The 14,585-nt window shown below is 38.1% G+C and overlaps 1 protein-coding gene across 1 annotated transcript in view; it reads right to left on the minus strand.

Annotated features, from left to right (window-relative positions):
- The window catches only part of Gpbp1 (GC-rich promoter binding protein 1), a 61,088-nt gene that overhangs the window by 37,737 nt on the left and 8,766 nt on the right, over window positions 1–14,585 (minus strand). Inside the window, exon 2 of the mRNA XM_021208369.2 lies at window positions 3,172–3,291. Coding sequence (XP_021064028.1) covers window positions 3,172–3,234 — 63 coding nt within the window. The 5' untranslated portion in view covers window positions 3,235–3,291. The remainder of the gene's footprint in view (window positions 1–3,171; window positions 3,292–14,585) is intronic.

Consider the following 14,585-nt stretch of genomic DNA (forward strand, 5'->3'; position numbering starts at 1 on the left):
AAAAAAAAAAAAGAATGCTTGAGACCTTGGGTTAAGAAATGATTTTTCGGGGGTTGGAGAGATGGCTTAGTGGTTAAGAGCACTGACTGCTCTTACGGAGGTCCTGAGTTCAAATCCCAGCAACCACATGGTGGCTTACGACCATCTGATGCCCTCTTCTAGAGTGTCTTAAAACTGTACTTACGTATAATAAATCTGGGAAAGGGAAAGGGAAAGGGAAAGGGTAAGAAGGGAAAGAAGGGAAAGAAAAGGGAAAGAAAAGGGAAAGAAAAGGGAAAGAAGGGAAAGAAGGGAAAGAGAAAATGATTTTTCTCCTAATCCCTAACCTGTGGTAGTAGCACATCTTAAATTCCAGCACTTGAGAGGCAGAGGCAGATGGATCTCTTGGAGGCCAGTTTGGTCTACAGAGAGTTCCAGGACAGCCAAGGCTGTACAGAGAAACTTGCTTGAAAGAATAAATAAATAAATAAATAAATAAATAAATAAATAAATAAAAAGTCAAGCATAGTGAGACTAGCCTTTAATCCCAGCACTCGGGAGGCAGAGGCAGGTGGATTTCTAAGTTCAAGGCCAGGCTGATCTACAGAGTGAGTTCCAGGACAGCCAAGGCTACACAGAGAAACCCTGTCTCAAAAAACAAAAAAACAAAAAAACAAAAAACAAAAAGACTGGATGGATTCCTCTACAATACAAAGAAATAAAGTAGAAGATAGCTATTTAAGCCGATGGACTGTTTCCAGCAAGGAGTAATCTGTCTACTCTAGAATCCAGATTAATTTGAAAATACTTTTCTTCCTTTGTGCGAATTAAAGAGGGCACCTTAGAATAAGTTAGCTGTTATTAAACTAGGTAAAATATGGTATCCTTTAACTTTAAATATAGAGTAGAAACAAGTCATTAAATTTGATCTCTGCTATGAGTGTGTTTAGTACATGAAATATTTTTGGTCTATGTCGCTGTACCTTGTTACAAACCTCCTAAAAGCTATAGAAATCCCCAGGTGATAAGACTTTTTTCTTACTCATAATGAGTTCTTTTAACCTCTCCAGAGTTTATGCTAATATAATTACTGTGGGCCCACTGACAGCCTGGGAAAGTTTCTGAAAGGATTTTCCCAATAATTCATCCTATTCATCTATATCCTCTATAAGGCTAACAAAGCAAGTACGTTCCTGACTTCTGAAAAGCTTCCTGGGAAGTTCATCTAATAGATGGAAGAGGTTTTTAGGGGTTCTGGGTTGTGATCAGTTAGTCAGAGGGGATATGGTAGCACAGACCAGAAATTCCACCTAAAGGAAGAAGCAAGACTGAAAACACAAAGTCATCCTGGTTAAGTAAGATAGCCTCAACCAAACAAACAGCATTTAAAGATACCAGGAACAAGTCAGCTGACTCAACCTCTGTAACTCAATCATAATTATGTTGTAGGCTATCCAATTGGTGACCACTAAAAACTTGCCTAGTGTATAAGAAAAAGAAAAATCTGGTCAAAGATGTTTCATATTACAAGTAGAAAGGAACAAAATGTGTTCTTCCCCACTCTCCTGTTAACACCAAGAGGAAAGGAGAAGAGAGAATAAGACAGAGAGGAAAAACAGAAAGGGGTGATGGTGTGTGCCTGTAATCCCTGAACTTGGTAGGTTGATTCCTAACACTCTGGAGAACTTATTACCCTATTTTGAAAAATGATGCCAGCCGGGCATGTGTGGTGGCGCATGCCATTAATCCTAGCACTCAGGAGACAGAGGCAGGCGGATTTCGAGGCCAGCCTGGTGTACAAAGTGAGTTCCAGGACAGCCAGGGCTATACAGAGAAACCCGTCTTGGAAAAAAAAAAAAAAGATGCCATTTCCAATGCCAGTTAAGTCTTGAATGTTAATAAACATAATTCATACCATGAACTATGGCCATTCTTATTATGAATCAGTATGTCTTGAGTCAATGTCTCTTTCTTCATTTGCTATGTATCTTAAGGGAAATTTTAGAGACTTTATATGTTTATTTTGTTTTTACCAGTTTCTCCACTGACTGCTTTATGATACGTAGCACTTGAGCCACCACCTATTCTCCAGTCTCCCTGTAACTGTAGACAAGGATTCTGTTCAACTGTAAGAGGTTATATTCCAAGTGAGTAGTCATGAAACCAGGGTTCTTTTTCTCTGCCCAACCCCCATTCACAATTGAAAGTTCTATCTATTTCAGATTTTTCAGGCCAAGAATATTGAGATCCAAATTTCTCTCAGTTCAGCTACCTAATAAATAGATTTTTACAATGGAAAAATGTAGTCTTCAAAGGAAATCTTCAAAACACAACATGAGGAAGTTTAAGCCTAACAGTACCCTCAGAAACAATAGAGATTTGGGCTACTCTCAAACAGCAATAAGCTAAACCAATAAACCAGGTAACAGAGAGAACCAGGCAAACAACTAAGAAGAGACTTCCTTTTGAGGTCAGAATAAACTTCAAAGACTGGCCTCAAAACCACCCTTTATCTAATTAAACAGTCAGAACAAGGAGCAATGTATGCCCTAGGGCATTGCTGAAAACACAGCAACCAACCAGCAATTCATGGAGCCGAGCAGGGGTGGTGATATTGAAAGAGGCAGACAGCTTTACAGAGAAATCAGTATGCAGTCAGTACAGAAGCCCTAATTTTTTTTTTTTTTTTTTCCAGAATGACTGTGCCCACGTCCTTTACTCTGGAACACAATCATTTCACTTCTGTCGATAACACACCGAGGTCAGTAATTAAAATTCAAGGGACAAGAAGTAGGAACAAATCTAAAACATAACATTCATGATATTATGATCAAATTAAATATTTGGAAAAGTATTCTGCAAATTTAAGGTATACCGTGTATACTAAGGTATCATTACTACTTAGCAGAAAAGCAATACAAATATTTTTAAAAGTAAAATAAGTTCAGTTATCAAAATTAAATTATATAGACTCTCAACACTACAAAAGCCACCTTAAACAAATAGGACACAAACTGTTTTCACTTTTCTTCTTCTATTATGACTTAACCCCAGGCCTTGTACAGTGAGGGAAACTTACCACTAAGCCACACCCCACTCCACCCCAAGTCTTCACATTTTGAATACATTTGTGTACAACATGAGCAAAATAGAGGCAGACAGAAAGGCAGAGATGCAGGGGGAAAAAAGTACCTTTGTTGATGATGGAGGAGTAGGAAAATTAAGCCAGGCTGGAGCAAAGTCATGCTGCGCCATTTAGGTCCAGTCTCTCCAACTCAGTGAAACAAGGCTTCAACACCTCATGGCAAGTCCCTGTCACATAAAAATGGAAAAAAATTAGATCTGTAGTTTCTGGCCAAAATTATATCCTTATTTTTTTATCTCCCTGAAATTACAATTGGCTGGAAATGGTGGCATATGCCTTTAAAACCCAGCACTCAAAGGCAGTCTAATCTATATAGCAAGTTCCAGAACAGCTGTGGTTACATAGTGAGAGACCCTGTCTCAAAAGACAAGGAAAAAAACTAAATTACAATGACCAAATTTTAAGATTCCATTTGCAATTGCTAAATCATAATAGGAGGCCATTGTTTTGAACTAAGTTCCTGAAGTAGACTCCAACAGACCAAACTAAAATAAAAAATGAAGTTTCCCAGCCAAGCAGGGGTGATACACCTTTGACCCCCAACACTTAATCTAGCCCTCAGGAGCAGACATAGACAGATCTCGAGGCCTACCCAGTCTATACAACAAGTTCCAGGACAGCCAGGGCTACAAAGAAACACTGTCTCGGGGGGGGGGGGTCCCCCATACTAAAATTCCACATCATCAACCTGAAAGTTACTTGTTGCCAACCCCCCTACATACCCCAAAAAAAGGGAAGAGAGATAATAGCCAACTTTCTAAACAGACCAGTTTCAAAACACCCTATTAAAGAAGTTCTTTCCAATTTCATCCTTGCCCCCAAAAAAGGTAACCTTACTTGAACCAATTGGTTATCTACTACTGTCTCCGTGATCTAACTTTTTCTTCTGTTTCCTTCTTCATCTCATATCTACAAAGCCTACTTACAGCCCATCTAGACATGTTCTTTTTCTATAGAAAAAGGTTTCCTAATTTCTGAAAGAGCAAGTAAGGCCTAGGAAGATCTTTAAATGTATAAATTTCTCTTTTCACATAAAGTTCTAATTATTAAAACGACCAGTTGCAGCTGGGTGTGGCGGCTCACACCTTTAATCCCAACACTCAGAAGACAGAGGCAGATCTCTGAGTTTGAGGCTAGCCTAGTCTACATAGCGAGTTCTAGGACAGCCAAGACTAAACAGAAACCATCTAGAAAAAAGAAAAAAAGAAACCGGATCCTGTACATTAGGTATGAATTTAAGATTGTACAACCCCACTATTCATTTGGCAATCCTTCAAAAAGTTAAACACATAATTATCCTATTGTTCACAATACCTTTATTCAGTATGATCAAAGAACTGACCATACTTAGAAATTTGTATACCAATGTTTGCAGCACTTCACAATTGTCAAAAGGCAGAATCTCAAATTTCCATGGACAAAAGAATAAGCAAAATGTGGCACACAATGAAGTGTTAGTCATTAAAACCTTAAATACCAGTATATGGCATGAGCATAAACAAGCTAACTAGTCGAGCGGCAGTGGTGGTGCACACCTTGATAATCCCAGAACTTAGGTGGCAGAAGCAGGCAAATCTCTGATTTCAAAGCCAGCCTCATTTACAGAGAAGGTTCCTGGACAAGAGACACCCGTGTGTGTGTGTGTGTGTGTGTGTGTGTTTATGTGTGTGTGTGTGATATATATATATATATCTTTCTTAAGAAATAAACCTAGGGCTAGAAAGATGGCCTCACTGTCTGCTCTTCCAGAGGTTCAATTTCCAGCAACAACATAGTGGCTCACAACCATCTGTAATGGGATACAATGCCCTCTCTGGTGTGTCGGAAAACAGCTACAATTAAAACAAAAAACACAAAAACAAAAACAAAAACAAAAAAAACCGAAAGGAAAACATCAGCAAGAACTGGTGGAAGGATGAAATGGAAAATGCTAAATACATAAAAATTGTTAGGTAAGCACATTGTATTATTTCATGTAAGTACCTCATGGATGTGAAAAACATACAACTTAGATGTTAATTTAAGTTTTACCTCAATGAAAACAAGCAACAGGAACCATGTATTAGAGCCATTCCATAAACTATAAATCTAAACATACACAAGAGAATAGCTTCCCTATACAACTTTAATACAACCCCATCCTAAAATGTATTACAACTCTGCATATAGTAGCCTCACAAGTAACACCTTAATAAACAGGTCACAGTGAAATTCATTAGTAATGAACAATCTGACAATGTGTGTCACAGAATAGAAAGCAATAAACAAAACCAAGCATCTCTCCTTATTCTACCCCAAATATATATATATATATATATATGATATGACTTAGGCAGACAAGATGATGCAAGGTTACGGGTACTTGTTGCCAACCCTGACTATGTACATTTTAGAACCCACATGGTAGAAAAGAGAATTCTCAAACATTAAACTCTGGTCTGGAAATCAACATAGCAAGCAAGTCCCATTCTCCCCATGAAAAGGCAATCAATCTAAGAGAGTAACTAGCTCAAAAAAAAAAAAAAAAAAAATCAAGAATAGCATGTTATAAGGCTGGAGAAATGGCTCAGTAGGTAAAGGCGCCTGCTGCCTAGTCTGATAAACTTAGTCCAATCCCCAAGCCCACATAGTTAAAGCAGAGAACAGACACTACCGGGTTGTGCTCCTCACATTCACTATGGCACACATGTGAACAAACAAAAATGTAATTTAAAAATTCAAAAACTCAGCTGGATCCCATCTCTACCAATGAGATTATAGGTGGGTGAACCTCCACAACCACTAGTGAGTCTGGTCTTTTCAGAATGAAATATGGATGTTGGAATTACCACTGGTAGCTTCTCATTAGTTTATCCTTGTGCATGATCTCCAGTTCAGTCACCTTGCCTTCAAGCTCAGATATTTTATCTTCTTGACTCATTCATTCTATTCTATTCCACAAAGCTTTTTTATTGACTTACAATGTTTTTCATTTCCAGCATTTCAGACAACTTTTTCTCCAATAGTTTAATCTCTTTAAAAAAACAAAAAAACCAATTCCATATCTTGTAAGGTATTGTTTTTTTTTCTATTTTGTTATTTTCAATCACAATATTACTTTGTTTCATCTCTCTGAATGTACTTTAAAAAAAAGTTATTCTGCCGGGAGGTGGTGGCGCACACACCTTTAATCCCAGCACCTGGGAGTTCAAGGCCAGCGGTCTACAAAGTGAGTTCCAGGACAGCCAGGGCTACACAGAGAAACCCTGTCTCGAAAACAAAAAAAAATCATTCTTTTGCATTCTGTCAGGAATTTCCTCGGGACTCACTCTTACTGGATGCCAATACAATATGATTAGTAATATGGGGAAGGGGAAGGGGTTGCCTTCTATTTTCATGTTTCTTATGGCACTCTGTTGAGACTTATGCCTCTGGGGTTGTTTCAATGCCTGGGATTGTATTAACTATATTCTATCAGTTGACACATTTGCCCTCTTCAAATGGTACTTGGGTAGGGCAAAGTTGAAGTACACAGTTCGGTGAATAGCTCCCCACTTTGAGTTGTCTTGTGGGTCTCTTTACCACCTACCTGACAGTAGAATATTAACAGTTGAGAACAGCAACAGCTGCTGTCTATTACCACTATGTAGTAAATGTCATACTACTTGCCAGTTAACAACAGTGGCCCCTTTAACCTCAATAGCTGTTAAAAGTTTAAGCAATCAAAAATAGTATGGAGCATACTGGGATTTTAGTTACTAAGATTAGGATTGGAAGGGAGTGGAATGGGAAAGGATAGGGATACGCATTGAACTGATTTTGAAAAAAAGTCAAGGTAGGTAAAGCAGTAAGAAAGGGCAAGCTGGGGATACCATTAAAGAGTATTAAAGCTACGGGTGGTTGTAATTAGAGATTAAAAAAAGAGGGAAGCCCGGCAGTGGTGGCACATGTTTTTTAATCTAGGCACTTGGGAAACAGGTCAATCTCTGAGTTTGAGGCCAGCCTGGTGTATATAGTAAGTTCCAAGACAGCCAGGGGTATACAGTGAAACCTGTCTTAGGGGGAAAAAGAAGAGTGGTGGTTACCATTCTAAAGGACCTGGCACACACATAGTTGCTCACAATTGTCAATAACTCCAATTTCAGGATGTCTGACTCCTTACAGCTACTCACACACACAAGGCCGCAGGCAGGCAGGCAAAACACGAACACACACACACACACACAATCTTTAAAGTAGCCTAGGCAAAATATATATGTGACCCTAGCACTAGGAAGTAGAATCAGAAGTTCAACTCAAGGTTATCTACAACTACTCTGCCAGTTCTTGAAGGCTGCCTGGGTTGTGTGAGATCCTGTTTACTAAATGCTATATCAAAATAACAAACAAAAAACATGTATGGAGCATAACCTTTAAAAGCCAAAGGGAGGCAGGGGGGATTCTACTGCTTGGCTAATTTTAAACAGTTTGGTAGGGCTGACAAGATGGCTCAGCGGGTAAGAGCACTGACTTCTCTTCTGAAGGTCCTGAGTCCAAATCCCAGAAGCCACCTGTAATGTGATCTGATGCCCTCTTCTGTGCACCTGAAGAGAGCTACAGTGTACTTATTTATAATAAATAAATAAATAAATCTTTGGACTGGAGTGAACAGAGCAGAGGTCCTAAAAAAATTCAATATCCAACAACCACATAAAGGCTCACAACAATCTGTGCAGCTACAGGGTGCTCACATACATAAAATAAATAAATCTTTAAAAAAAAAAAGTTTGGTCACAGAACCAAATAGTTTTTTTCCTGCTATCAAACTCTGATTATAGAAATAAGACCTCCTACGTTTGCCACTTACCAGAACCATTCTGCAAAACATACAAGAAAATTATAAAACTCTTGTATTTGTTAAAGGATTGCACAAATACAAGCCTAAATGTTCTCCCCTCGAAGAAACCATTTATTTAAACAGGAAATATACTATATTCTAGAAATAGGATGTCTTTAAGACTTAATCTGTTAAGACTACTAGAGAGCAATACCTACAATATACTTACAATAGAAACACACACCTTAAAAAGGGGGGGGGGGGACTGGTGAGATGGCTCAGTGGGTAAGAGCACCCGACTGCTCTTCCGAAGGTCCAGAGTTCAAATCCCAGCAATCACATGGTGGCTCATAACAAGATCTGACACCCTCTTCTGGAGTGTCTGAAGACAGCTACAGTGTACTTACAAATAAATAAATAAATAAATAAATAAATAAATAAATAAATAAATAAATAAATAAATAAATAAATAAATAAATGCCAGGAACACAGCTCAAGCTGAGCTAACATCTAACCTAGTGGTATCATGCATATATATAAGAGATCTTGGTTTCAACTAAAATTCACCAGGGAAGGAGGGAGGGAGAAGAGGGAGAAGCAGGCAAAATCTTATAAAATAATGTGGAGCTTAAAAAAAAAAAATGAAGTCTACCACCAGTTAAGAGCACTTTATTAAGCACTCTTAAAGGACACAGCAGCCACACTAGGCAGCTAGCTGACAATTTGCAATTAATTCAGCTCAAAAAATATTATTACTAGTTTTGGATTTGAGACAAAGTCATTTAAAGCAGGCTGGCCTGAAAATAGTTAAGTGAGGATAACCTTGATAAACTCCTGATCCTCCTGCCTCTTCTTACGAAGTATTGAAACTACAAGTCTTCCTCCACAAGGCCAGGTTATTTGGTGCTGGAGATTAGTATCGGGAACCTCAGGGCTTTGATGCAAACTCAGGAAACCATACCAACTGAGCCACATTACCAGTCCCTACAGAACATACACAAAGTTTAAGACTGAAGCTTCATGAGCTTCCTTCCGTCTTTGATAGACTAAGAGGCCTTGAACTTGCAAGGAGAATTGTGCATGAAAGGTTTAGAGGAAAGACCGATAAGAGAGAAAAATCATTATCATCTCAAAAAAATGTTAAAATTAAGTTCACTTTTTTTTTTTTTAAAATTTTTCAAGACAGGGTTTCTCTGTATAGTCCTGGCGTCCTGGAACTCACTTTGTAGACCAGGCTGGCCTCGAACTCAGAAATCCACCTGCCTCTGCTTCCCGAGTGCTGGGATTAAAGGTGTGTGCCACCACGCCCGGTAGAAGTACACATATTTATTATACATTACTGGGTTTCCTCACAAACTGGAGCAGACTAAATCTTCAACAAATCAATCTACAGGGACATTTTGTGTGTTAAAAGGTGGTAATGGTAAATTTTAAACTAGAATTTGTATTGCAGTGTGAACTAATTGGGACAAATTTTAATTCAAATCAATTAATTTACTGAATGGCCAACAAATACAAGACTAAGCAAGAACAATACAAGCTAATGAATAATTGTAAAACTAGTCTGCAACCACAGATCCCTTCAGGAGACTTTTGAATATAACTCCCCCCACACACCCCCAAGTATTTACTACTAGAAAAGTGCCAACAGGATACAGCATGGCCCCATGGTCTGGAATTTCAGCACTCAGGAGTACTGCTTTAAGTTCATGGCCAGTCTAGGATACCTAGGATACACAGCAAAACAGCCTGAGAAAGCCAAAAAGTACAGTCAGGAACGGTATCGCCTGTCTGTAAGTACTTGAGAAGGAAGCAGAGGATTACAAACTCAAGGTCATCCACTGCTATATAGAGAATTACAGTTTTTAAGTGCCAACATTGAAATGCTCCTATGAAAGGATAAGGGGGCAGAATTAGAATTATAGCTAAGTTAGTCTATCCCTGAACCAGTCAATAAATGACAGAACTTGGAAAATAGAACCCTACGTATTTTATACATTTTAAAGATTGCTTTAAGGCCAAGACAGTGATACACCTATAATCTCAGCACTAACTGAAAGGGGGAGGGGGGGAGAAGGAGGGAGGACCAATCTCTCAAACTTTCCCTAATTTACTAAAATATGCAATCAGTTGCCTCTTCTTAAGTAGTACTATGAGTCCTCTTTTATTTTATAAATATACAAAATTTTTCTGCATTACACTACAATACAGCCATAGTCTTGTTTTAAAAGATCTTAGTGTTTATCCAAATAAAGAAACTGTGAAACCTTAGTAGGTGCTTAGTTTATCCTTAATTTGTGTTTCTTACACCTAACACTACTAGGCTTAAGAAATCCCACAGTGGGGCTTAGTTCAATGATACAACACTGTCTTATGGCCAAAGTATGATCAAAAACAACATTCTTGGAAGACTTGAAAATTGCCTTATGATGTAGAATTTCACTTATTAGAACAAGATTTATACACTAGAATCAATAATTATCATGTAGCTATCCTTTAAAGTAAAAGAGTAGCCACTGTTTAGTATTTTCAAGTTTCCACAGCCCAATACAAGACTTTTAATATACTTTTAATTAATCAGAAAATGAAACTATCTTTAATGTCCAATACAGAAAGATAAAGATATTTATCACTGTTTCTCCCTGCCTTAAAAACAATGATGAAAGGAGTGGGAGGCATGTATATGCAACAGCTTGTGTTGAAATTAGAGAACTTTGGTTCTCTCTTTCACACTATAGGTGTTCTAAGGATCAAACTCAAGCTACCAAGCTTGGACCCTTATGTACTGAGCTGTCTCAGCCTTCAATAAATGTTTTAAAAGTAATTTTGCTATTTACAACAAAATAACAGACCTCATAATTGTATATTTAAGGCGAACCAACTTTCTAGAATTAAATAATCTTTAGCTTACCATGTCAAACACTACTGAGTTACACTTATATAAAACTATAAAATGCAGACCTTAATAGTGTACACAGAGAAAAATTTGCTTCCCATCAACTCTGTCCCCTTAAGCTCCAAACAGATATTGTCTTCTTAGAAAACCAAGTATTTGGAAGGTTTTACCTTAACTAGATGAAGATCAAAACATTTGCAGTCACTTTTACTTCCCGCCTCACCTTTTTATTAGGGGGTGGGGAGAAATCTACTTTACACAAGGAAGTCTTTGAAGCACATTCAAGTAGTTTTCAACCTAATTCAGTTTCCACAATCATTTCAGTACTCACCTACTAATTACCTGTCAAAGCTCCATCTTAGCATTTTTTTTTCAGAGCTCTGTTTGGTAACATTCCTTCTTACAGATCTAAAACAAGTTTACACTAAAAAACTTTGAAATACCCAAATAATTAAAACTTCCGTCCCTGCCAGGCATAGTAGTAGCACACACCAGAACTCAAGAGACAGAAGCAGGAGGATCTCTGAAGCCAGTCTGCTCTACAGAATGAGTTCTATCTAGGACAACCATGGCTATACACAGAAACCCTTGTGTGTCTTGAAAAACCAAACAAAAACAAAGCAAAAGGAAAGAAAATACTGCCTTCTTTCATTCCCTCATCTCAAATAATAACAGACATACAATAGCTAGACATTATTTCATGTAAACAGTCATAGCCGGGCCAGCCAGATGGGGAAACATAAAAAACGCTTACTATGCAAGCTTGGAAACCCAAGTTTGATTTCCAGAAGCCAGGTAAAGGTGAAAGGAAAGAACATACTTGTCCTCTTGCCTCTATACACACACATATCATGCACACAAAAATGTCAGCCTCCCTGTCAAAACTTCTGAGCTGCAAACTGTGTTTACCACCTTATTTCAAGGTGGATTCTGGTGTTTTAGCAATAAATGGCAAAATAACTGTGCTGGGATCCATGTGGTTCAATTCATAATTTTAAAAAAATCTCAAAAGGGTCAAAGTAGCTAAGTCTTTATCAGGTAAACAAATGTAGATGCTCATACAACAAATGATGCACACAAGCTAGAAAACAGCTTCTGAATGGTCTGACAACAAATCAATTTGGCTATAATCCTGTTAAAAATGAATTTCACTAGTCCCCCAAGCACTTAAGCATCAACCTATAATAAAAATACTCAATACATATACCAAATTTAAACCTCAAAAAATAAAGTATCTATAATGTGAGTGATCCTTTGACTTTCCCTAATTTCACTCAATATACAGTATATAAATGAGAAAAGGTCCCCGCCCTCCAAGTTTACATGAGGACAGGCAAAAAAAAATAAATGATGTGATTTCAGGCTCTGATGAACTAGGATAGACTAAAAGAAATGAAATGAAATAGACATTTGCTCACTATATAATACTTAGGACACAGAGTAGTAAGAGAAAGTCTATCCGATCTGAGTTAAGACTGAACTAGCCAGGTGAGGTACTAAACAAAAGCACAAATAGTTGAAAGGCTAGAGCAAGAGAATCCCTGGAACCAAGACTTCCAAATCAGCACTCCCTGCCAAGAAAGGAGATCAGGGAGAGAAAGGTAGCAGAGAGAAGAGGAAGGGTGAGCCAATGAAAACAAGTGAAGAAAAACCAAGCCCTTACACCTGTGGGAGGCGACCTCTTTAGGGTGAAGAACCCTTTCACAGGAATTGAATATCACATATCCTGCCTATCAGATATTTACAATTCATAGGAGTAGCAAAACTAGTTATGAAACAGCAACAATTTTATGGTTGGAGGTCACCGCAACCTGAAGAACTGTATTAAGCCGGGCGTGGTGGCACACACCTTTAATCCCAGCACTTGGGAGGCAGAGGCAGGCAGATTTCTGAGTTCGAGGCCACTACAAAGTGAGTTCCAGACAGTCAGGGCTATACAGAGAAACCCTGTCTCAAACAAACAAACAAACAAACAAACAAACAAAAATGGGTCCTAGAATTAGGAAGATTGATGATCACTAGTCTTAGACAATAAAAAAAAACTAGTGTTGGGCTGGAGAGATGGCTCAGCGGTTAAGAGCACTGACTGCTCTTCCAGAGGTCATGAGTTCAAATCCCAGCAACTACATGATGGCTCACAACCATCTGTAATGAGATCTGATGCCCTCTTCTGGTGTGTCTGAAGACAGCTACAGTGTACAGTATAATAATAATAATAATAATAATAATAATAATAATAATAATAAATGTATGTATGTATATATTATATAAATAATCTTTTTTTAAAAAAAATACTAGTGTTTTCATGGATAAGAAAGGTAGCCAGAGGTCAATGGGCACTAAGACCACAAAGTTGCAGAGGAAAAATAAGAAACAATATAAAGACTTTTATACAACAGTATGTATAGTTCCAATTAAAGACACTGAAGGCTTTTAAGCAGAAACTTTACCTTTTATTTGTTTTTACATATGTGTCCACTACCATGTTCAGCACAGTTGCAGAGGATCGAGATATAGGATCCCCTGGAACTGGTGTTGTAGGCAGTGTCATCAGCTCATGGTGGTTGCAACCAAACTTAAATCTTCTGCAAAAGAAGTCCACACTCTTCATCTTTACAGCCCCAATTACCACCACTTTTAAAGGATCATTATACTCTGTAAGTAAGCTATACAGTACTAATGGCAAAGAAAGGAGGCTAATGTAGTCATTCAAATGAAAATAGGATGTGCCTTGTACAATTGTGGAAAGGATTGGAATAGAGACTTGAGATTTGAGGTGGAACAAATAGAATTGCTAAGAGTCCATGGAGAATGGAAGCTAAAGGTGATTCCCAGGTGTTTTGAGTTTGATAAGGTAGATCAGAAAAACATTAACTGAGATAAAAATGAAGAGGAGAAAAAGGTAGCAATTATGACAGACAACTTGCCTAGCATGCATAAAAGTGCTTAAGAGGGCTGGTGAGATGGATCAGTGGGTAAGAGCACCCGACTGCTCTTCCGAAGGTCCAGAGTTCAAATCCCAGCAACCACATGGTGGCTTGTAACCATCTGTAACAAGATCTGACGCCCTCTTCTGGAGTGTCTGAAGACAGCTACAGTGTACTTACATATAATAAATAAAAAAATCTTAAAAAAAAAAAAAAAATTGACTTTAAAAAAAAAAAAAAAAAGTGCTTAAGAATCCCCACAAAAGGCTAAGGCTGTAGCTCAATAGTAGTGTGCTTGTCTAGCCCAATCTCTAGTTCTACCAGATGGGGTAAAAAGGAAACCACTGGTCTGAGGTTGTCTTGAAGGTATGGAGTAACATCACAATTTTATATGTGGAGAATTCAAGAAAGATGGTTACATCATATGAAGATCTGGACTGGACATTCAAGGTTATCTAAATAGGGCCAGGCCTTCTGATCTCTACCTGTAATCCCAGAACTCAAGAGGGAGATGGACTGCCACAAGGTCAAGGTCAGTCTGATCAACACAGGTTTGCAGGCCAACCAAAATGTTATCTCAAAAAAACAAACTTTTATGTGAAAGTATCATTTAAAGCTATGATGCCATACCACAGATTACCCAAGTAATCATACCCAAGTAGGATCCAAAAGTATAATGCATTGTCTTAACAATTTTAAATGTGTGGTGTATAAATGAAATATTTGAAACACCACACACATTAAAAATATTGATCAAAGCCGGGCCTGGTGGCACAGGCCTTTAATCCCAGCCAGCACTCGGGAGGCAGAGGCAGGCGGATTTCTGAGTTCGAGGCCAGCCTG

This window comes from Mus pahari, chromosome 11 (genome assembly GCF_900095145.1).
Source record: "Mus pahari chromosome 11, PAHARI_EIJ_v1.1, whole genome shotgun sequence".
NCBI lineage: Eukaryota > Metazoa > Chordata > Mammalia > Rodentia > Muridae > Mus > Mus pahari.